At 40.0% G+C, this 24511-nt stretch overlaps 2 protein-coding genes across 5 annotated transcripts; one reads left to right on the plus strand and one right to left on the minus strand.

Annotated features, from left to right (window-relative positions):
- Positions 1-274: 274 nt before the first annotated feature.
- LOC306873673 (breast cancer anti-estrogen resistance protein 3 homolog) lies at positions 275-15970 on the plus strand. 3 transcript variants are annotated; one of them, XM_079423123.1, is made up of 16 exons: positions 275-362; positions 834-957; positions 1734-1839; positions 2004-2202; positions 5476-5509; positions 5612-5728; positions 6895-7038; positions 7112-7389; positions 7816-7898; positions 8022-8299; positions 8594-8944; positions 10449-10564; positions 10642-10813; positions 11455-11566; positions 11642-11827; positions 14143-15970. In XM_079423123.1, exons 2-16 carry the CDS (start codon positions 868-870, stop codon positions 14316-14318), a joined length of 2442 nt encoding a protein of 813 aa, XP_079279249.1. In that variant the 5' UTR covers positions 275-362; positions 834-867; the 3' UTR covers positions 14319-15970. The 3 variants fall into 3 exon arrangements, with proteins under 3 accessions (XP_079279249.1, XP_079279250.1, XP_079279251.1); XM_079423124.1 differs by lacking the exon at positions 834-957 and having other exon boundaries at positions 320-362; XM_079423125.1 differs by lacking the exons at positions 275-362; positions 834-957; positions 1734-1839; positions 2004-2202 and adding an exon at positions 3152-3210.
- On the minus strand, positions 14377-24286 carry LOC306873680 (cdc42-interacting protein 4 homolog). Of its 2 annotated transcripts, XM_079423140.1 has the most exons (16): positions 23943-24273; positions 22755-22870; positions 22200-22253; positions 21964-22008; positions 21470-21617; positions 21313-21375; positions 20401-20505; positions 20190-20318; positions 19964-20110; positions 18732-18893; positions 18547-18570; positions 18185-18294; positions 16655-16787; positions 16515-16564; positions 16302-16432; positions 15368-16218 (listed from the first exon to the last, which is right to left on the minus strand). In XM_079423140.1, exons 1-16 carry the CDS (start codon positions 23964-23966, stop codon positions 16076-16078), a joined length of 1584 nt encoding a protein of 527 aa, XP_079279266.1. In that variant the 5' UTR covers positions 23967-24273; the 3' UTR covers positions 15368-16075. The 2 variants fall into 2 exon arrangements, with proteins under 2 accessions (XP_079279267.1, XP_079279266.1); XM_079423141.1 differs by lacking the exon at positions 21964-22008 and having other exon boundaries at positions 14377-16218; positions 23943-24286.
- Between the last annotated feature and the right edge of the window lie 225 nt (positions 24287-24511).

Consider the following 24511-nt stretch of genomic DNA (forward strand, 5'->3'; position numbering starts at 1 on the left):
CGGGTTTATATTTTACCTGGGAATCAAACCCACGACCTCAGAATGACTAGAATCACGTCGGACCAGTTACAGGGTCGTTACCTGCTAATTTCTCACACAACCTGCGGCTGATACTGTTCTGAGAAACTCTGAATGTGTCTCAACCTGCAGACCGAAGACCGAGATTCCTGCGCTGTGGTTGGCTGAGAGAGGAGACAGCGGCTGCAGCAGCCAATCAGAACGCAGCGCCTCAGGCGCCTCCATCAAACGCGGAGAGAGAGAGTTCAACAATATTAGATAAAAACAACTGATGAATAAAACACAAAGAACGTGTGACAGACGAACTGATTCGAGAAAATACGAACGGGAGTTTATCAGCACAGGTAGGAATCTAAAAGAGAATTTGGCTGCACTTGATGAATATATGAACTGAAAGTTTACTTTTGTGTCATCGTGAGTTTCAACTTAAATTAAATACCTACCTTTTATTCTCTAGTTTAACAGAAATGCATCTGTAAAAGAACTGATCTGTAATCAAACACGATAACTATTTAATCTACAAATCATATTTCGGCTATAACATCCATTATAGATTAGGAGAGACTTGTTTTCTAAATCGTCTCAATCCAGTTTTGAAGTGCAATAGCATCACTGTCGTGTATTAACACATGCAATTTCTACAACTTTGCGTTAAATTAAAATGAACCGCACAGAGTTACCACGAGAGCGCTGTTGGATATGTCAATATTTCGGTTGCGCAGCTCTAATTGCAATTTATTATTATTATTTTTTTATTTTTTTTCCCCGCGTTAGATGCATTTTGAAATCTCTGAGTCTGTGTTTCTGTGCATTAGAGCTGATGAAGCAGACTGTCTGTGGGTTTGAGTCATGAACAATCGCTCGATCGCGCGCTGGCTGACACAGATCGGTCTGCAGCAGTACACGAGCGCGCTGGAGAAACACACCTACGGCCTCGAGGTACGCACGCGACTTATTCACTGTGTGCCTATAACAGTGCAGTTGATATTTCATAAATGCATTAGTCACATTCTTTTCACAATTAGTATTACACATGCGGTGGAACAATTCATTATTATTTGACGGGCTGTGTGGAATAATCATTTGTCACACAGCAAGACTATTCTAGATAAGTTTGTTTCATCATCAGATTTGGAGAAATGTAGCATTGCATCACATGTTTAGCAATGGATGTTCTGCAGTGAATGGGTGCCGTCAGAATGAGAGTCCAAACAGCTGATAAAAACATCACAATAATCCACTCCACTCCAGTCCATCAGTTAACATCTGGAGAAGACAATTAACTGAAACAAATCCATCATTAAGACGTTTATATCTCAAATATGAGTCCATAATCCATAATAACTCTTCCTCCAGTGAAAAAGTGTTCTGGTCTGAATCAGGAGAGAAATCTGCACAGATCAAGCAGCGTTTACAAGACAAAACAGCTCTAAACAAATATGTGGCTGGATTTTGATTTTAGTTAAAAACTGATGGACTGGAGTGGTGTGGATTATTGTGATGTTTTTATCAGCTGTTTGGACTCTCATTCTGACGGCACCCATTCACTGCAGAGCATCCATTGCTGAGACACTGATGCTGAGACACATTTCTACAAACCTGATGAAGAAACACACTCATCTACATCTCAGTTGGCTTCAGGGTGAGGACATTTTCAGCAAACTACTCTTTTAAATAATTAAATACTGTGTGTGTGTGTGTGTGTGTGTGTGTAGGGTCTCCTATTAGTAACAGAAGATGATCTTAGACTGATGGGAGTTGAAGATCCAGATCACAGAACAGCCATCATAAATCAGCTACAGAAACATCAGCCTGAGAAAGGTGAAAACACACACAGACACACACACACACACACACACACACACACACACACACACAGACACACACACACACACACACACACACACACAGATAAATGAAAACCACCCCTCACTGTGTCTTCACACTTTATTCTTGCTGATATCACACTCTCTCTGTCTCCTCAGAGAATAACTCTGCAGTAATGACTGGCACTATGAGCCGTAAGTACTCACTGGCCTCATCTCTTGATCTGGTCAAACCCACCACTGACCTCTTGACGAGGCTGCGTCGCCGTGACAACCACAGAGTCTCCGCCTCCTGCCTCCAGCTCCCATCCCACACCTGTGATGAAGGCCACGCCCCCTCCACCAAACACAAACTCAGGTTCCCTTATGACCATATTTAATTCATCCTTATTACTGATTAAATACATAGACACTAACCAAGTACCAAATGCAAAACTGGCTTTGCTGAGTAAAATATTAATTTGTTAATGACGCCATGGTTTGCATGCATGAAATTTGTTGAATTATAGTTAAACAGCAATGATTAGACCTTTATTTGAATGTGGTCACAAGTTACCTGTGTCACCAACAATGCAGGATAATATAATCTAATATAATAAGCAAATACTAATCAAGAAGCCAGTTATGTTGTTAATCTCAGATTTATGTGGCAGTTAAACTCATGGCCACAGCCTTTCTATGTTGGTTTCAAACCCTTGGTCATCCAAACTAAATTCAGTATAAATCAATATAATAAGACAATTACTACTATATAACATTTAAACAGACAATTAAGTGTTCAACGGAGTGCATAAGACAGGAGTACTTTAAAAAAAATGAATTATCCGTGACTTGACAATGCAAAAAGGCATTGCTTTCTAAACAAATAAATAAATACATCCCAGAGAAATACTAATCTGAGGAAACCCATGTGACAACATGCCCCGGGCTGCCCTATAAAAGTACAGGTAGAGATATAAGATAAGTTAACTGACTTTTCCTCTGCCTCATATTCTTTGGTCATTTTAAGAGCAACATGTCTCAGCTCACACTGTGGACTCCTCCATGTGAACGCGCAAACAATGTGAACGCGGCGTCTTGCGCAACGCGCGCGGCTCTGGTTAAGCGCAGTTAAAGGGGGCGTCGACGGGTCAAGCCGGCACAGGTCTGTCTCTGCCACCGGAGCTCGGGCATGTCTGCCGGTTAGCGGGATTTCAGGGCCTCGCGCGGCGTCAGACAGGTGAGTGCGCGCGGAATGCGAGGAATGCGCGAGAGATAGCGTCGCGTGCGCGCGGAGGAGCTTGTGTGAACTCGTCATCAGAAACATTAGGCTCATGATGATCTCCCGCTGAGGAGCTCCAGCTCAGCGATTTCTCTGATTTTCCAGGTAAGTTTGTGAACGCTGTTAATGATTATCTCGCTGTTTGCGATGGGAAAGGCTGCTGCTTTGATACTCCACATATTCCTGCTGTTTAAACTCTAGAAGCTGCAGTAAACTCGAGTTAGTTTGCATCTAAACCAGCTGTTCTGCATTAGTTTGTTGGGTTGTGAACTCAAGTGTGTGTTATTATTAAACTTTGACACCTAGAATCCAGATGAGCGTGATAACACGGTGTTGTGATCGTACTTATACTCCAAAATAACATCACTACATTAGTTTGGTTACACTTTATTTTAAGGTGTCCTTTGTTACAATGTAATTATATGTTTAAGTACCGAGTAATATTAATTAACAAACATGTACTATAGGCCTATGATTAGGATTAGGGTTACTTGCATGTAATTATGCATAATATATTGTTATTATAATAATAAGAACATATAATGTGTAACAAGAAGACTTTAAAATAAAGTGTTACCCATTGTTTAGTGTAGCTTTATCTCGATCACTGTCATTAGGGCATGGCTATATGGAAAGTGCATTAAGATGAGCTCATAGTCGGAGTGTTAATTGTTTTCGGGGGGTTTGAGAGACCCAACCTTGAATCCAGAAGGCCAGGAAGGGCCCATAACATCCGTTTCCATGGCAACCGATCCCAGGTCATTCCCTGATGTCCAGAGGACACAATGTGGTGGGTTTGGCTGCGCGATGGGAAGGAAACGCCATTAAAGTGATATTCAAAAACAGCAGTCTCTGTGTCAGTGATCTGGAGAGCGCTCTCGAGGTCTTCACTGAACCGCTGGGGTTTTACTGAAGAAGAGTTTGGGACGGTCAGCGCTCGGAGCAGACGGAGGGTGTGGTGGACGGATTCAGAGAGAGGAAGTGGCTTTGACATGAGTGCATCTCTAACAGTGTGTTGTTCAGTGTTAAATCCCTGCAGTCCGTAGGATCATCATCATGGATGTGTAATACTTCAGGACGGTCAGCGTGAAGAAACTGAAGATGTTTTGAGCATTGTTTCTTTTCTTCTGATTTGTCCGTGTCACCAAGGTAACATTATAAATAACATAAATCAAGGCAGTACACCACAGGTTGAATAGGGTTATAATGTTATCTAACAGATCTCACCATATTTTCCCCAGGATAAAGGGGTCATGAACTGAGAAACCAAAACTCCCCTGATCGTTTGACATATAAGAGGTCATTGTGCTATAAAAACATCCTGTAAGTTTCAGAACTCAAAACTTTCTTGTTAGTCTAAAAACAGCTTATAATAAAGCCAGTCTGCCAAAACCACAGCTTTTCAGTATATTAAGAAGACTGTTTTACAAGTTTTCTGGAGTTATCTAATTAAATTATCCACATTTAAATCTGTTTAGCTGTGCATTTGTTGAATGAGCGCTGTGCTACGTCCCAACTGACTGCACTGTATTTTATGTATAATCATTTTATCTGAACTGTTGTAAATTAATTTTAAATCAGTTTCTATGTCATTTTAAAATTCCTTTTTTTATTATTCCTTGTTATTTTTTTTGCTGTGATTATTATTTTTAATGACTATTTCACTTTCTTTTATGTAAAGCACTTTGAATTACCACTGTGTATGAAATGTGCTATATTAATTTAATATATAAAACTCTACTTTTGTCACAGTCACCTATGGAACTGCACTGCATTTCCCAGAATCCCTCTGGCCACTCACCTGCACTCCGTCATTTTTTTTCATATCTTCTCCATAAATCAACAAATACTGTTATATTATATATACTATATATATATATTTCTTGTTTTTAGGAACAAAATGTCATATAAAAGTGTGAACTTTAAATACACTTAAAAAAACACTTTAAAGACAGTATTGAAATCTACAGATGCAAATAGATAAAATGCAATAAAATAAACAGTTGAATATGCATTTATGATGTTTTCCTTCCACTCGTCTGAAAGAAGCCAACATCTCAATGCATCAAAAAAAACAAAAAACGAAACAAGTTTGCCTGTAGTGTCTCATCTTAAAAATATCTAAATTAACCGATTATATTCAGATCAAAAATTTCATACAAGATTGTTTTCCACCAAATATGTTTGTGGATTTACTGCAGTCATCGAGATTATAGCTACATTACAAATCAACTAATAAAATGTGCTCCTTGAATGCACTAAAAGAGTCTGACAAATACTGAAATGTAAATATTACAAATGAACAACATACGTTTTTGTTGTATTGTTTTGTAAAGAAAGCAACACATTGTGTTCTGCTCTGTTTTGCAGCAAGAGGAAGAGTGTGACAGCCTTCATCAGTCAGGTGAGAGTATAACGCCGTAGGAAATATAATTTTATTTTATCACTGATATTTCGCCCCAACAGGGCGCCAGTTCTTTACTGTGTTACTGTGATGTTTGTGAAGGTGTTCTCAGGCCTGAAGGACATGGACTCTCTGAAGAAGGAGCTGGAGGAGGAACTCAAACTCAGCACTGAGGATCTGAGGAGTCACGCCTGGTATCATGGACCGCTGCAGCGCGAGGTGTGTGTGTGTGTGTGTGTGTGTGTGTAACCTGCATTATGCTGATGATTTCTTCTGGAAAAGAACAAGCGAATGTTTGAAGAATGTTCATGCAGCTCCTTTCACATGAACATTCATAGCGGCCTAAAGACACATAAAAAGCAGAAAAGAGCACGTTAGAATCGTAAAAGTAGCACGATTCATGCATTATTCCAAGTCTTGTGAGGTCATATGATGTTTTAGTGTGAGGAACTGACACAAGTTCATACGTTTCCATGTTCAAGTGTCTACTTCTGTGTTTCTTGGAAAAAACTAAACAAAACATCTCCATCTCCATCACGACATTATGAACATTTTCATTTCTGGGGAAGCTATTACTTTAGGTCAGGGACAGCCAACGCCAGTCGTGGAGAGCCGCAGTCTTGCAGAGTTCAGCTCCAGCCCTAATCAAACACCTGAACCTATATTTTAGGATGGACTGCCATCCTAAAATTTAAAAGGCATCAGTATAGTTTTTTGTATGAAGAAAATTGATTTGATAAATATTAACAAAAATATTATTTGGAGAATATTTGTTTTTCTGTTAAGTTACCTTATTACCTTAAGTTACTTTATTTTGTCCTGCTCATCATTATACTATTGCACGCTTTTTATTACTGCATTTTATTTATTTGTTTATATTTTATTAATTCACTCATTTATTGACAGATTTACATTTAATTTTTTATTTATTTCTTTGTTTTAATTTAATTTAAATTTAATCAAAATAGTACTTATTTATTTTACCTTATTATTTTTTACTCATTCAGTTCAGTTTGAATTGAATTTTTATTTATTTGTTTTAATGTTATGGATTATTTTGGGTTGTTCTCATTCTTAACTTTTAATCATGTTGTAATCATTTTATTTCTCTATATTTATTTATTATGCATCTATTATTATTATTTTAATGTAAAGCACTTTGAATTACCTCTTTGAATGAAATGTGCTATATAAATAAACTAATCTAATTTTATTTTATTATATTTTGTATGTGTTCATTCATTCACTTATTTATTTTAATCTAATTTCTAGTTTTTTTTATTTACCATTAATTTATTTTATTGTTTGTTTTTGTATTCAGTAATTTGTTGACTTGTTTAAATCTAATTTGATTGATATATCTTGATGTATTTGTGTGTGTTCAGGGAGCGGAGCAGTTGTTGAGTAGAGACGGGGAGTTTCTGGTGCGGGACTCCAGCTCCAGCGCGGGTGAATATGTCCTGAGCTGCATGTGGAAAAATCAACCCATGCACTTCAAAATCATCCGTGTCGTGTTGCGACCCAAACAGGTACAGCATCCGTCTCAGCGTTTATTGCTTCTGTCAGATGCTGAGTCTGACGTGTGTGTGTGTGTGTGTGTAGGGTTACACCCGGGAGCTATTTCAGTTTGAGAACGATCAGTTCGATAATATTCCAGCATTAATTCGCTTTCACGTCGGCGGACGGCGTCCCATCTCACATTCCACCGGAGCCATCATCTTTCAGCCAATCACACGCATTCTGCCTCTTCGCATCATCAGCGAGCGCCAGGTTGCGAGGTCATCAAGCTCCTCCCTCCTGTCACGGAGTCAGAGCAAGAGGCGGAGCCTGAGCTCCTCTCAGAAAGACACACTGCAGGTCAACAGCAACAACCTGCTCAGGTAACACACACACACACACACAGACCATTGTGTTTCCATAGTAAAAGTGTTGCGTGTGTGTGTAGTTGTTATAGCAACAGTGATGTGTGCAGTTGTCATAGTAATGGTGTTCTGTGTGTGTGCGCGCGTTTGTGTAGTTGTGTAGTAACAGTGATGTGTGTGACAGTAGTTGTCATAGTGATGGTGTAAGGTGTTGTGTATGTGTGTGTAGTTGTCATAGTAGCACTGATGTGTGTGTGTGTGTGTGTGTAGTTGTCATAGCAACCATTGATGTGTATAGTTGTCCTAGTAACGGTGTTGTGCGTGTGTATAGTTGTCATAGTAACAGTGATGTGTGTGTTGTCACAGTAACAGTGATGTGGGTATGTTGTTGTCACAGTAACAATGATGTGTGTTGTCATAGTAACAGTGATGTGTGTGTTTTAGGAGCGGCAGTCAGCCTGCTAATCTGGAGACAGTGGGGAGACCGTCACTACAGTCCGCTCAATCTGACAGCAACCTCCGCACAGGTACACACACACACACACACACACACACACACACACACACACACACACACACACACGTGAACATATTCAAAAACTGATCTGAGATCTGATTATCGCACAGAATCATTTGTTGATGTCGTGCAGGTGTCCCACAGAGCTGCCTGTCACAGGAGTCCAGCCCCGCTCCCATCTCCCCTGTGTTCCGCACAGGAAGTGAGCCTGTTCTCAACCCAGCCACTTCCTGTGCTGCTCCGCCCAGCCAGTCGAGTCTCGGCAGCTGTCCACTGCACGGTTCTGATGGACAGCTGCATTCACGCGCGCCTCCCAAACCCCTGCGGATCTCCATCATCTTCACCCCGACTCAACCTGAATCCGGTCCGGAGCCTGATTCCACCGGCCTTTATAGTGAGCTGGTGCCACAGGTGAGAGTTCATGAGCACATGCTATTTTACAATTCTGCTCTAATTATATCAGTGGGAGCACATTGATAGGAACAAATATGAGACAAGATGAAAAATATATAATCCAGTGCTTTTGCATTTACTTGCTAAACTTTTGCATTTTCTCTGAAAAATCTCAAATGTTTTGCAAGCGATGCAAAGTTTCTTATATGTTTCTTCATATTCCAGATCTGTATGACATATTTATGCAAAATATAAATATATTTTGAAAAACATCTAAAAATCTGTAACAAACTCACCTTTGACCCTGTCTAGGTCCCCATCACCATGTTGCCCAAAGGTCACACGGCACGTCTCCGCGCTCAGGAGCGATGGACCAGCCGTGCGCGTCTCACCGAGACCAGCTTTGGCTTCCTGGAGGCGCAGAAGCTGAAGGAGGAGCGCAGGGAGAGCGAGAGGATCGAGGAGGAGGAGGAGCGCGACTGGCGCTTCGAGCGGCCGCAGACTGAGACCACATCATGTTTCCGTCTGGATGAGTTCCGCTCGCTCATGCTGCCAGACAACAACCGTCCGCTGGATCAGAGCGTGCTGCTGAAGGTCAAAGAGCTGCTGACACACACCGACACCAGGACCACCGCACTGCACATGCTCAGCATCAACTGCCAGGTACCGCACGCCAGAGCCATCATCATTCACTGAACCCATTCAAGCTTTTCTGTTATCTGAAGTGAAGCTGAAAGAAAATAAGCTTCACTTAAACTAAATGAAAATTAGAAATGTTGTGTTGAAATTTTAGTGAAAATCAGCAAAAACGCTGGCGATGGCTGGCAACTTTTTTCAAAGAGTTAAGATCTCATGATTTGGGATAGATCTTGTTTTCTGAAAAACGGATCAAAATTGATTTTGCTTAAAACAAGAAAAAAAAAATCTGAAAAATAATCTTGTTTTCCCTTTGAATTAAGGTTAAGGACCAGATTTACTTAACAGGACAAATTAGCGTTAGATCTTAATTCCATAAAAGCGCTGATGGGAGGGTCAATTCTGCGGGTGATTTACTGATAATGCGCACATTAAAGAACACAGACGCAACATCTCATTTCCATAATGACCAGCACAATCTACCAAGAGCAGCGCAAATTACCGCCTGCTTTAAGACATGCTTTTATGGGGAATTAAATAATGCCACAAATATCAGTGAACGACGAGTGCAAATCTTAGTAAATCGCATTGCGTGATTCGTTTAAATACTCTCCTCACACAAATTTAGCAATCGAAAGGGAAACTCCTACAAATGCATATTCAATAAGGTGAGTTGCAAAAATAACTGTGTCCACGCCTTTTCAGTGCTAATTTCCCACTGTGTGTCTTCAGTAAATCCTGACAGTAGTTTTTTTAATGCCAAATGAGGGTTTGCGCTGACACAAGCTAATAGTAAATCTGGCCCTAAGTTTTCTAAATATCTAGTCTAAAAATAATAAATATTTTAAGTAATTTTGCGTCTCATAAGCATATCTTAATTTAAAAATGTTAAATACTTATACTGCAAAACAAGACAAAAATACTAAAAAAATCATTTTTTTAAATGTAACTGGAAATAATTGAAAATGGAACTAAATTATTTAAACCAAATAATATAATAAATATAATAAAATAAATACATATTAAATATAATAAAAAATTACAAAATCATATAACATAATATATATATAAAAAAAAATAAAAATGAAAACATAATTTTCTTGATTTGTCCATTACAAATATCTAGAAACCTCTAAATCAAGATCAAATTAGTTGAGAAGGACAATTCTTGAAGACATTAAGTCTTGTTTCTGTGAAATTTATCAAAATGATGTGTTTTTGAATGTTTATGCCTAAAACAAGAACAAATAGTGAACTAATGATCTAGTTTTCCCTTTGAATTTTATTTTTTTCTTGTTTTAAGCGTACACTTTTCAGAAAGTAAAACTTAACGCATCTCTGTTTTGCATCTCAAGTAAATGTATCTTGATTTAAGAATATTTGGATATGTGTGCTGGAAAACAGGCAAAAATTTAGTTGAAGAACATAATTTTTCAGTTAATAAAGGCTAAATAGAAATATGAATAAAAATGTAATCATTTATAAATAGTACTAAAATAACACACATCTCATGAGCCTCTGTCTGCCTCAGGTGGCTCGGGTCACAGGGGTGACGGTGGAGCAGAAGAGGATCATGGGAGTGGAAACCGGTCTGGAGCTCATCACGCTGCCGCATGGAGGCCAGCTCAGACAGGACCTGCTGGAGAGGTGCGTGCTTCCGTGAGATGATGCTGGTGTTGAGGTCATGTGACGCGTGATGACGGCATGCTGTGATTCCCCATCAGGCATCACACTCTGGCTCTGGGCGTAGCGGTGGATCTTCTGGGCTGTACGGGGACGGTGGGTCAGCGGGCGATGGTGCTGCACAGGATCATCCAGCTGGCACAGGAGCTGCGCAACACCACGCACGACCTGTACGCCTTCTCCGCCGTCATGAAAGCGCTGGAGCTGCCGCAGGTACCTCCTACACTCAGTTCAAATGCAAAAATAACACTCATTTTGAAGAATATATTAAAGCATACTCACATGCAAACTCACTAATTTGCATTCATTTTCAGAATATTAACCTGAACACTGGATAAAGCCAGGTTGAAAACTTGTTTGATTTTGTTGATACATGATACATGCGCAAACCCCTCAGTGAAAACCTTCAGAATATAGATAGGAATAAAACACTACGTTTAGGTGTATGTAAGTGCTGCTGAAGTGGAGAAAAAACTACCAACCTTTAAATATAAGCACTTTCACCATGTTTTTTAAAGAATAAAATCTTAAATAAATCAGAGTGAATGATATATGAACAAATCCTTCAGTGGAAACTTTCAGAATATAGATGAGAATAAAACTGCTTAGTTTGGTGTATCCAAGTGCTGCTGAATAAACTTTTAGTGATATGTATTTTAATTAAAATCTACACATGCAAATAGAGAAACTGTGATAAAATAAACACTTAAATGTGTATTTCTTGTATTTTGTTTTCTTTCCACTAGTCTGATAGAAGACATGATATTGAGCCAAACAGCTCAAAATTGACCAATGCATGAAAAAATGATGTTCTTTCTATAATTTTAATGTTAAATATGTAAATAATATCACAGGTGGTGAGGTTGGAGATGACGTGGAGAGCGCTGAGGCACAATCACACCGACAGCGCCGTGATGTTCGAGAAGAGTCTCAAACCCTTCATGAAATCCCTGAATGAGGGCGACGGTGAGTGTTTGTCGTGATTCGACCGTGTCTCGTGTTGATGCTGAGTGAGTTTCCAGCGAGTGTTGTGTGTGGCAGATGCCGAGGTGTCGGGGTCGCTGTCTCTGCCGCACATGGTGCCGCTGCTGAGGCTGATGGAGGGCGAGGACAGCGTGGAATCCACCGACAGAGGCTGCCAGCTGCTCTACAACCTGCTGCAGTCGGCACGCAACGCTGCGCTGCACGCTAACGACTGCACGCACCACGCTCACGGCCTGCTCTCCGGTACACACACACAGCCAAAATACTCTCAGTGGAAACTAGCTAAAGCCTGCACTGAAAGATATTTGTGTAGGAACTATTTTCACTCAGAAATTGCTAGCAAATTTTACAAATAATTACAAAGAAACAGCAAATAACACCTTGAGTTAAATGTTCATTTTTGATGTAGAAAGGCTGAAATAGTGTTTTTTTTGTAAAATGGATTTGAGTAGTCTTTATTTTCAATTTAAAACATTTTATATATATATACTGAACAAAATTATAAACGCAACACTTTTGTTTTTGCCTCCATTTTTTTATGAGCTGAACTCAAAGATCTAAGACTTTTTCTATGTACACAAAAGGCCTATTTCTCTCAAATATTGTTCACAAATCTGTCTAAATCTGTGTTAGTGAGCACTTCTCCTTTGCCGAGATAATCCACCCACCTCACAGGTGTGGCATATCAAGATGCTGATTAGACAGCATGATTATTGTACAGGTGTGCCTTAGGCTGGCCACAATAAAAGGTCACTCTAAAATGTGCAGTTTTATCACACAGCACAATGCCACAGATGTCGCAAGTCTTGAGGGAGCGTGCAATTGGCATGCTGCAGGAATGTCCACCAGAGCTGTCGCCCGTGAATTGAATGTTCATTTCTCTACCATAAGCCGTCTCCAAAGGCATTTCAGAGAATTTGGCAGTACATCCAACCGGCCTCACAACCGCAGACCACGTGTAACCACACCAGCCCAGGACCTCCACATCCAGCATCTTCACCTCCAAGATCGTCTGAGACCAGACACCCGGACAGCTGCTGCAACAATCGGTTTGCATAACCAACGAATTTCTGCACAAACTGTCAGAATCCGTCTCAGGGAAGCTCATCTGCATGCTCGTCGTCCTCATTGGGGTCTCGACCTGACTGTAGTTTGTCATCGTAACCGACTGGAGTGGGCAGATGCTCACATTCGATGGCATCTGGCACTTTGGAGAGGTGTTCTCTTCACGGATGAATCCTGGTTTTCACTGTACAGGGCAGATGGCAGACAGCGTGTATGGCGTCGTGTGGGTGAGCGGTTTGCTGATGTCAGCGTTGTGGATCGAGTGGCCCATGGTGGTGGTGGGGTTATGGTATGGGCAGGCGTATGTTATGGACAACGAACACAGGTGCATTTTATTAATGGCATTTTGAATGCACAGAGATATCGTGACGAGACCCTGAGGCCCATTGCTGTGCCATTCATCCACGACCATCACCTCATGTTGCAGCATGATAATGCACGGCCCCATGTTGCAAGGATCTGTACACAATTCCTGGAAGCTGAAAACATCCCAGTTCTTGCGTGTCACCCATTGAGCATGTATGTTTGGGATGCTCTGGATCGGTGTATATGACAGCGTGTTCCAGCTCGTCAATATCCAGCAACTTCACACAGCCATTGAAGAGCAGTGGATAACCTGATCAACTCTATGTGAAGGAGATGTGTTGCACTGCGTGAGGAACATGGTGGTCACACCAGATACTGACTGGTTTTTGGAAAAAAAAGAGAAATAGGCCTTTTGTGTACATAGAAAAAGTCTTAGATCTTTGAGTTCAGCTCATAAAAAATGGGGCAAAAACAAAACTGATGGGTTTATAATTTGGTTCAGTGTATATAAATAATATATAAATAAATAAATAATGTTTTAAGTTGAAAATAAAGATTATTTGGCCTTTATGTAAAACTGAGCATTTTGATCATCAGAAATTTAAAAGTGACAGAATGTCTTTCTAAATTTTAGTTTTATATGTTTGTCAATGCCAAAAAATTGAAATATAGCCAAAATGGCTAATGTCAAAAAAAGAAATCAAATAAATACATTTCAAGAAACCAGTTACAAACAAGTTGCAGCAACGAGAAAGTCGCTAAGTGCTGATCAGCATATTTATTGATATGCTTTGTTTTAAGCTATATTTACACATAAAACAATGTTAGAAAACGTTTTATTTGTTTTATATGTTTGTTAGTCAACCAAACTAGCAAAATGATCAAATATGTCCAAAACAGCAATTTTATTAAGTGCTGATCAGCATATTTATGTCATTGCGTCACATTTGCATTTGATTCACCTACATAAATGTTAAATGTTCACAGAGAAAGTTAGAAGTGATATTAGTGTCTTTGTTTTTTTATAAAAATAAAAAAAAATCACCAAATTTAAATATAGCCAAAATAGATTTAAGTTTCAGCAAAAATGGACAGGTAGCTTTAATTAGGTAACCAAACTGGCAACACTGACATATACACGCAAAATGTTCTGATTGGCCGACTGACCTGTTGCTCTCTGCCCACAGACGGATGGGAGCCAATCCCGGAGCTGCTGGAGGTGTTTCAGACGGAGTTCGCCCTTCGGCTCTTCTGGGGACAGATGGGTGCCAAAGCTGATCGCAAGGAGCGCTACGCCAAATTCGACAGGATCCTCACGGTCCTCTCCAACAAACTGGAACCAGACGGGAGCTCAGAGGTTTGACCTCTGCTGGAGAACACGGGGCCTGAAGCGCTTGATGAATGAACCCACTGCTGAGTTTAATATTCCTGTCATTTATTCAGATTACAGTAAATGTTAAAACAGACTAGAAAGACTGTCCAAACCAAAGCATTCAGATGATAAAGGACTTTCAGACATGATGCTGTTGTAAAGGTGAAGTGTGTCCATTTTCAATATTTTAACACTGAAAATATGACACGCTTCACCTTCAGTTTGTTTACAGTGATGATGATGATGATGATGATGATGTGTTAAAGCTGTGAGTGTGTTCCCACCGGAGTGAAATGTGCCAAATCTATATGCTTCATTTCAGAGGCACACTTTGTCTTACCGGAAGCATTTCTGACAGTTTATATGTAAAGAATATATTTTAATTTCTTAATGGATTATTAATATATCAAATGAAGTCTTGCTTTCAAATATAGTCAGGATCAGGTAAACAGCCTACTCAATGAATTGAAAATGGTCAGCTGGGACTGAATAAAAGTCAAAAGTGAACAGTAAGCAAAAATATAAGGAAAATAGCAGTGGAGCAAGTTAATACATTTTGGTGTAATAAAAATGACTTTTAGATGTCTGCACCAATGAATTCACACACCGTGGAATCCCTGGAAAATGAACTGAATTGAGTTAATTTGGTTTCATTTCGACTGGCATTCAATAACTCTGGTGTAGCCAGCGGGAGGAGACAAACACATCCTGCACACCTCAAACCAGTGCACTCAGTCACACCTGATCTACAGCTTTACAACTGCACCAAAAACAACACAACAGTGCCGTGATTTAAACATGCCTTTGAATTATATATATGTGTGTGTGTGTGTGTTTAAATAACTTAATGCCTGTTCACATCAAGAACAAAACCTATAACTTTTCCTAAAGTTTTCCTTAACATTCTAATTCATTGAGAACGAGGAAGTCCACACGACTTCTATTCACACCGAGGAACGATGCATTAGATATCATACACGCTTTCTCCAATCAATTCCAGAAAGCTATGGTCCTGCTGATAAATCATCAAAACACTGACAATAAATCAGAATCCATCTTTAATAAGGACCACAGCATTTAAAGGGGCAGACTTCATCGACAGAACATTTATAAACAGGTAATAAATCTTTATAGTGATCATTCTTGGCATGAATGGGTCTTAAAGGAACAGTTCACCCAAAAAATAGAAATTAAGTCCTCATTTACTCACACTTCTTTCGTTTTCAGATATCATTTCTCACATTATATCACAGAATGATCCCATGTCATATATTCCAAGTGTTTTAGCGGCTTATAATCAACTCGAAATGTAATGTATAATGAAAATCCTGACTTTGACCGTTGTTCTTTGTGCATGGCTGCTCAAGCATTTTAAGTGGCTGATGCACTTGTTGATATCATGAGATGCTAATATAGATGTCGTTAAAGTTATTTTTTGGGGTTGAACAGATTTTTTAAATAAATATAGCAATCATTCAGCACATGTTTGGACACACAACTGTTTTTATGCGTCATGAAGTTATAACGAGAGCTGAAGGCTTATACATGCAATAATTAACAAAACGCAGCAGAAAAAGCCATCGGAAATCAATTTTAAAACTACAAATGTGCAGGAAATCACCAGAAGCAGCATAATGCATGACAGAAAAGGCATTAAATGAAATAGTAAAAACCCTCCCCATGGCATAAGAACACAAGGGTCACATGAGCACAGCTCACACTCCGGTAAAACACACGATCAGCTGTTTCTAGATGATCTGGATATATGACGCCGGCACGTATCCCACGTCTCCATTGGCCCTCTGAACTCTGACCCAACCGTCGCCCTGATCCTCCTGCATCAGACTCAGCTGCTCGCCCGCATGCATGGACACGGCGCCCTCGCTGCTGCCTGAAACACACACACACATGCTCACCGGACCCATCTCAGTGTTTACTGAATGCCAAAGGAGTGCAGAAAAGAGAGCAGCTCACCGTCGAAGTCATAAAGCGCTTTGCACTGACCGATGGGCACGTCGATGTCAAAGTCCTCATCAAATTCACATTCGTAGATGTTCTCTGATGGAGACATGCTGGGATCGCTCGGCACCGTGATGTACTCTGAACTACACAAACACAATAAACCGGTTAACAAACACATCTCAGATCAAACACATGATCTTCAGACGTGTTTGCTGATGGACCGACCTGGCAGGAGTGTATTGCAGCATCCCACCGCCGGCTTCAGTCAGCTGAACCTGCAGAACACACCAGTGTTTATATGTGAGGAAATGTAACATGAGTGTGAGTGAGTGAGTGAGTGAGTGAGTGTGTGTGTGTGTGTGTACTTGGTATTTGCTGAGTTCTCCTCTCAGTCTGGCGATGTTATGGGCGGTTTGTATGATCTCAGGCTGAAGGCTGGATGGATCTCCAAGCTGAGAGTTCTGCTCATAAACGCCCTTCATCTTCAGCAGAGCCTCACTGACGAATAGACAGACAGTGTTAAAGGGCACCTATTATGCAAAATCCACTTTTACATGGTGTTTGGACATATGTGTGTGTTGGCAGTGTGTGAACAACAACCCTACAATGATAAAAATCCACCCATTTTTAATCCCCTTTAAACCAAGTCAGTCTCACTAGGGCTGTCGTTTTGATTCTCACGCAGCGTGATGTCATATTTCAGAGGGAGGGGCCACGGGTTTGATTGACAGCCCTGCATTGCTATAGTTTCCGGCCTCAGCGGTTACACTGTCCTCGAGCAGCTGTAACGTCTCGCAAGCAATGCTGGCGCTCTGTTTGGATGTAAGACTGAACATAAGAGAGTCTTCATTTCCTCCCAACATCCGAGCTGCTGAGGACGCTGTGGATTACTTTCATTTTTCAAGGTAATACGCCTCAAAATCTACCTAAATACGTGCATCACTCCAGACTCCTTTGTGAATGTCATGTTGTTATAGTGCTCAGCGTTGTAACCGTACTTCTGTGCATACATTAAGTATTTCTAACTGATCAGCTCCATACTTGTGAGATTAGTTTGCGCTGTTCGTAGTGCGAGATTCGTTCGGTAGCGCAGCTCTGTCCATTGATCCACGCCGATGACAGGTCAGCGCTGTGCCAGCTCTGTAACATTGCGCCGTTTTGTCCCACTTTCAGCACATTTAACTGCCATATGTACGGCTGAACACCGGTTCTCTGGCTCTGTTATTTTGCTTCTACCAGCTGTTTATTGCTGTAGATATGCAATGCAGAGAGAAGTATACGCGACGCCTTCTTCTGGAGACGGCCGGAATATGCAGCTCATTTGCATTTAAAGCCATACACTCCAAATCAGCCATTTTTTAGACACAACCCAAAAATGACATTTTCCAGCTGTTATAATAAATATGTTGGTTATTTTGGGTTGAAACTTCACAGACACATTCTGGGGACACCCAAGGCAAATATTGCATCTTGTAAAAAGGGGCATAATTGATGCCCTTTAATGTGAATGGCAGGAATCTTAGAATCTGCTAGTTTCAGTAGTCACAGAAAGTGTTGATTATAAAAAGTGGACATGGCAACCCTTCAAGAGCGTGCTGTGCGAAGCAACCTTACAGATGTAAAAGGCAGTTTAGTTAATCACAGCATAATGAGTCCTCGGTCGCTGCTCAAAAACAGCAGATACCAAATGAGATGCCAGAACATTGCTATAGTTACCATAGTGTCAATCACTGCAAATTTGAGAGGGTTTCTTACAAAAACAAACTGATAATTCAGGGGATTCACTCCTGTATTTAAATGCAATTATTGCTATATTTTTGTATATTATCTTGAGTTCTAAAAATAACATGGTTTGCATGATGTGTGGTAGTTGTGTCAGTGAGATGGTGATGTACCTCTGCTCTGTCTCTCTCTGCAGCTCCTTCTGGATGTCATCAACCTTCTCCTGCAGACGCCTCCTCCTCTGATCCGGAGGCAGACGAGAGAGATCCTCCAGCGATAACGGCTTCAGACACACACACACACACACACACACACACACACACAGAGAGAGACATCAGTACTCCACACACTCAGCACTCCGACTGACTGATAGTATACTTTAATTTTACATCAACCACCCCAGAACAAATGTTAGTTTGAAAGTTACTGATGAGGATTCATTTTTTGTATTTTTGTAGTTTGACCCCACACTGAATTCATATCACTTATAAACAGTATAAACCAGTAAAAAATAAAAATGCATAAAGCTTCTCACCAAGTTCTTATCAGGAGACGTCACCTGAAAATACAAACACATGCACAGACATATATTTACATATACACACACATCATATACAAACTAATCTTCATCTAGTGTGTGCTCTATTTCAGCATGTTCACATCTGCGGCCAGTGTGGTGATGGTTTGCAGTAATTCCTGCTGTACTGTGTGTGTGTGTACCTTGTTTTTCTTGAGGAAGAGCTGTTTGATGCGCACCTTCGGCAGGTGTGCTGCTGTGTTGTCAGATGTGGCAGCTCTGATTGTCTGACTGTAGTCCTCAAACTCCACGTCAGCAGGAGGCACTGCGCCTGATTTATACTGCTCTACGAGAGCCATCGTGTCCTGCACACAAACCACATCAGCACGGCAAATCACAGCGTACTTCTAACATTTACTGTAGTTTAGTTTATTATAAAGCACATTTAAAAACAGCAGGTGTTGAGACCAAAGTGCTGTACAACAAATATAAAACAAACTTTATTACATACCTAACCATTTGTGGACAACATTTGTTTACAACCTCAAACATACAGAGTAAAAATGGGTGTTCAAAGAGGATTTAACAAAGAAATAGAAGGGGAAGATCTTATGTGGAGGGGAAGACTGTTCCAGAGCCTAGGAGCAGCCACAGCAAAAGCCCAGATGCCTTTAGTATTCAAATGTGAACGAGGAACTGAGAGGAGAATATGACTAGATGACTGAAGAGGTCTGGAGGTAATATACAGGAGGAGATTACAAATATACTGAGGAGCACAACCCTGTAAAGCTTTAAAAACAAAGAGCAACATCTTAAACTGAACGCAGAACTTGACCGGTAGCCAGGGTAGAGAGGCGAGTACTGGGTAACGGATCTCACACTACGAGCGGAATACGTTTATTTAAATCATCTTTTACTTATTTTAATGCATTTTAAATAAAGGTTTTTATTTATTTATTTCAGATTTATCTCCATCAAAATGTATTTTAATCAAATAATTTATTTTAATCGCATTTATCAAAATCCATTTGAATAATTTTTTACTTATTTCTTTAAAGCAATTTTTTCAGAATTTATTATAGTAAAAAAAATGCATTTATTGTAATCAAATTTTATGTATTTGTAAACAATTTTTCTTATTTAAGATTTATTAATTTATTGCAACGCCCTGATCTTGGTTAGTGCCACACCATGTTCAGGAAATGCTAACTGTCAGTAAATATGAACTGGAGAGAAGAGAACGCAGATAGCAGTGGACTGATGAACAGATTCCTGCAGCTCCTATCAGCTTTCATCAAACTACTGTCAGTGTTCATCAATTTCCTTAAGGGGGACTGAAGATAGGAATCATGAACTAACATACACTATGATATTTCCATGCAAACTGCAGGGAATCCTGATATATATGTGTGTGTGTGTGTGTGTGTGTACGCACCTGTTTCTCATTGATGTTCCTCCCGGTGGAGCTGATGGAGTCCAAACACTTGTTGATGTTGGGCAGGACGCTCCTCTCGGTTTCAGAGAACTGCACGTAGCCGTCGGCTAACATCCGGATGCGCCTCTCCTCCATTTCCTGCAGCTTCTGTGAGCGACAGACAGACAGACAGGAAACAGAGCTTATAATATTCCAGTCGGGCTGATGAGGGCAGACGATGACGCACCTTATACGCAGATGGGATCTCCGAGTAGTAGAAGTTGTTCTGCTCCTTGTTGTATCTCTGGAGCTGTAGAGCGTATTCATTCTTACAATCTTCTGCTATGTGCACACGGAAGTGAGCCTGCTGTTTGACCTAAAACACACCCACAGCATCAGATATACAGTATCTGTTACCCATGAAGCGTAAGCACGTGTGTTGAAGGAGTGTGTGGTACCTTCTCCACGTCTGCTTTGGTGGCGTTGACGTCCTGCTGGACTCTCTCTGTCTGCTGATTGGCCTTCTCTGCTTCTCTCCACTCCTTCTCAAAACGCTTCTTAGTCTGAATATAAACCAATACAGATATGCACAAATCAGTGTTTGATCCACAGTATACTGGATAAGTTTTAAATGCTCTCGCTTACTTCATAAACACGTATAAATGATAAGAAAGCAATCATCAGTTACTCACGATGGTCTCTGAAGCAGATGCATTTCATATTGAATGTTGTATATATTTGACATGTTTCTGTGTCGACTCTCAGTCTTAAGTATTATTGTAAATGAAAATTAAACATAATTAGCTACAATTTAAACTTAACCCTGTTCATGACTTTAAACTATAATAAAAAGGAACAAATTAGTTTTAGTTTTTCCATCCACAATATTTCAATAACCTGTCTTCATAATGTTAAATATATTTAACTGATTTAACCAATGAGATTAAATAGTTTTTTTAATACATAATGTAATAACTATTGTAGAAGTTCAAAACTGTAATAATGCATCATCTTCACCATCAAGTCTACAGTGAGACGATCACATACACACATGTTGGGTTTCCATGTTTTATGGGGACATCCCATAGGCGTAATGGTTTTTATACTGTACAATCTGTATGTGCTATTGCCCTACACCAACCCTACACCTAAACTTAGCCCTCACAGGAAACATGCTGCATTTTTAGATTTTCAAAAAACTTTATGCTGTATGATTTATAAGCTTGTTTCCTCATGGGGACCAAAAAATGTCCCCACAAGATTAAGATTTACTGGTATTACTATCCTTGTGGGGACATTTGGTCCCCAGGACGTGATGAATACCAGGTGCACACACACACACACACACACACACACACACGTTTACTCACAGTCTCCAGCTGTTTGAAGGTGGTCTCCAGGTTCTGCTGAGCCTTCTTAACGTCACAGAGATGCTGAAAAGAGAAAAGCAGATTCACGGTCAGCATCTCAAAGACGTGTTCTGCATGTTTGAGCAGGTAGATTATGAGAGGTTTAGTTCTCGCTCACGTTCTTGCGCTCCTGTCGCAGCTCCTGCAGGTTTCTGGTGAGCTCCACACAGATGCTCAGCATCATGCTCTCGGACAGATGCTCTCTCTGAGCTGCGTAATCATTCAGCTGATTCAGCACGTCCTGAAACGCCTGCTGATTGCTCATCCTGCACACACACAGTCAACCACACCGCCGCCACATTCAGGGCTGAGTGACATGCATGATATGAGAAGATTAGACTTATTAAATGAAAACATTTCTGAATGTTCTCAGGACTTTCAAAACATCCAGGTTCTAAAATGTTTTTCAACCTTATGTCAATGTTAGAGAAAAAGTTAAGGAATGTTCAGTTTTATCATTTTACACACATTGTGGGAAGTTTTTAATCTGACACAAGTACTAAGTACTAATATTTATGTAATGTTTTGAGAACATTATTAAAGACCAGATAACTTTCATTGAACATCCTATTAATGTAACTGAAGCACATGTATTCATAACTTTGATAGAACCTTGTCAGAACATTCTGAGAACTTTCCCTGTCAGCTGGGATGTTCCTGAAACGTGGATACACAAAAATAATTTTGGTTCAGTTAATATCTCAACACTCCCAGTTTCAGTTAACAAAAGTCTGAAAACAAGTCAGAAACACCGGAAATATCTGAATTCAGCCCAGAAGTGTTGAGAAGCAGCGATGCAGACGGACAGCAGCGAGATGGATTTGTGTTTAATTGAACAATCGACTCACTTCGTGTCCTGATCTTCTTTGCTGCCTCGTCTGGAATATTTCTTAGAGAGGTTCCTTCAGGGAAACACACACAAACAGGTTAAAACATGGAGAAACATGCTAACCCTGACCACCAGCGGCCTTCAAGAACACAAGATCAAACACCACTTTAACGATTCATTCTGTGCATGAAAAAAATATATAATAAATACAAATGCTCATGCTGTGTAGAGCGTTCGGCTTTGTGACCTAATTAATATTCATGAGCCAATTCCCTTTATATAAAGGCGTCTATAGAAAAGCTTACAGGAAAAAAGGGTGATTAAAATAACAAAATACATTCTAAAAATAAATTAAAACAAATTAAAATTATTTTTAAACATTAAAATGAAAATGCATTGAAATAAATTGATTAATCTAACACTACAGCACAATAGTGAGCAGAAAAAGCCATGTTTATTTTATAATTTGTACAGTATGAATTGGGTTTTTATTTATGAACATATATAGTTCCTCTCGTTTGAGGATGTTGATTTTGGGGGGTTTATGCCGTTTAAACTCAAACCAGTGTCTTGCCTGATCTGTTTGGCGTAATTCTGCTCGATCTCAGCTCTCTCTTTCACAAACTTCACGTATCGCTCCAGCAGATCCAGTCCGCTCTGAGTGTGTCTCTCAATCACGTCATGCTGGTCCTGCAAACACACGTGATACACAGATTTCTGAGTGTGTGTGTGTGTGTGTGTGGTATGTAAGACATTCAGCTCTCAGGATAGGTGTGGTGCATCGAGTGTGTCGCTCTTTTCCCACGTGCAGCTCTCAAACTAGCTTGACAGGTTGATCTACTTCACACTATCAGTGACACAATGACCTGATCTGACGGGTGTATTTAAGCTCTTATTCACTAGACATGCATCTGTTTTAACAGGAAGGTGTATAAGCTCACTGATCTACTTCCTGTTGGTCCAGATATCATTCCAAAGCATTGGAGATCAGAAATAGTTTGTCTGGTCTTTACTGCTGTTCAGAGATGACCTGACACCAGTGTTGCCTAAACCAGTTTAACCTGCAGAGTAAAGCCTCAGACACTGAAAGCAAATCACAGTGAGGCTGACACGTGACTTAAAGAAGAAATAATAGGCCTAGTGCAAATATAGGTAAACATAAATCAATGTAGTGACATTTTAATCTCTTCATAAATATTTAAAACGAGACCTACTGCTCTTGCAACTGTCCAAACTAACCCACCATCAAGGATAGCAGGCTAAATCACAACAAACCGGATAAAATAAAGCTTTATTGGTGCATTGGTCCATATTTGAAGCGTTTTTGCGCTGTTTTCCAGTTTCAGTTTGATTAGCCTACTTTTTTACACGCATTTAATTTTCACTTTAGTATAATGATTTCAGCTGTTAGTGATACTTGGTTTCAATATACACTTTCTGGGTCGCATTAGTTCAAGTTACATTAACTGTCATCATAAAAATCAGTGTTGTTACATTTTTATTACCAAATGTATTAGTATGAACGCATTCGCGATTTTACTTTATTTTTTGCACCCAATAACGCGTCCATTATTATCAAAAACATTGGTTAACAACCTACATTAAATATATGTGCTTATGTTGCAATAATATAATTTCGGACAAGTAAACTATACTTATTCAATCATAAAAAGGTTCATTATGACTTAAAAAGATGTCATAATATCCCAAGTGTCGTGGGAGTTTCACCTGTAAAACACACACCTGTTAAGAATAAACTTACCCAAAGATCTGACCCCCAATCCATGACCTCTGCAGATCAGACAGAAGACCACTGCAACCTTCAATCAACTCAGGATCTTTCCATAACACGGTGTTTATGAGCTCGGGGTCGTCTCAGCTCATCTCACCTGAGCTCAGGTGTCTTTGGTTGTGCTTCTGAATCACTGGCCGCTTTCAGTCCATGGACATCTGACAGATAGCAACATCTCTAACTCCAAAAATAAAACTGAAAGATATTTATAATCCGAGCCGCTTTTCATGAAGCTTCGAAACTTTCACGAGTCTTTTGTTTCGAATCAGTGACTCTGAGCGCGTGTCAAATTTGGCAAGTCACGTGATTTCAGCAAACCAGGCTTCGCTACGAGTCCGTGTTTCTCCGCTGGGGGTGACCTCTATAAACCCCTGAATCACCAGAGGTCACTTGAACCGGCGTCTATAGCTTTGACCTGATCTCAGATCAGTTTCATTCATTTGTAGACATTTTTAACATTTGTGTAATTAAAAGAATGAGAGGTAGGTAATAGTCTCTATACTCGCCTCTATATAGAAGCTGTCCATAAAACAAACAAA

The sequence above is a fragment of the Barbus barbus genome (genome assembly GCF_936440315.1).
Source record: "Barbus barbus genome assembly, chromosome: 8".
Classification (NCBI taxonomy): domain Eukaryota; kingdom Metazoa; phylum Chordata; class Actinopteri; order Cypriniformes; family Cyprinidae; genus Barbus; species Barbus barbus.

Coding starts and splice junctions, on each gene's coding strand:
- LOC306873673 (XM_079423123.1), top strand. CDS start 868: ATGAACAATCGCTCGATCGCGCGCTGGCTGACACAGATCGGTCTGCAG. Junction 958..1,733: donor AACACACCTACGGCCTCGAG/GTACGCACGCGA, acceptor GTGTGTGTGTAG/GGTCTCCTATTAGTAACAGA. Junction 1,840..2,003: donor GAAACATCAGCCTGAGAAAG/GTGAAAACACAC, acceptor CTGTCTCCTCAG/AGAATAACTCTGCAGTAATG.
- LOC306873680 (XM_079423140.1), bottom strand. CDS start 23,966: ATGGATTGGGGGTCAGATCTTTGG. Junction 16,788..18,184: donor CAGAGAGAGACAGAGCAGAG/GTACATCACCAT, acceptor TCTATTCGTCAG/TGAGGCTCTGCTGAAGATGA. Junction 16,433..16,514: donor CTGCAATACACTCCTGCCAG/GTCGGTCCATCA, acceptor GTGTTTGTGTAG/TTCAGAGTACATCACGGTGC.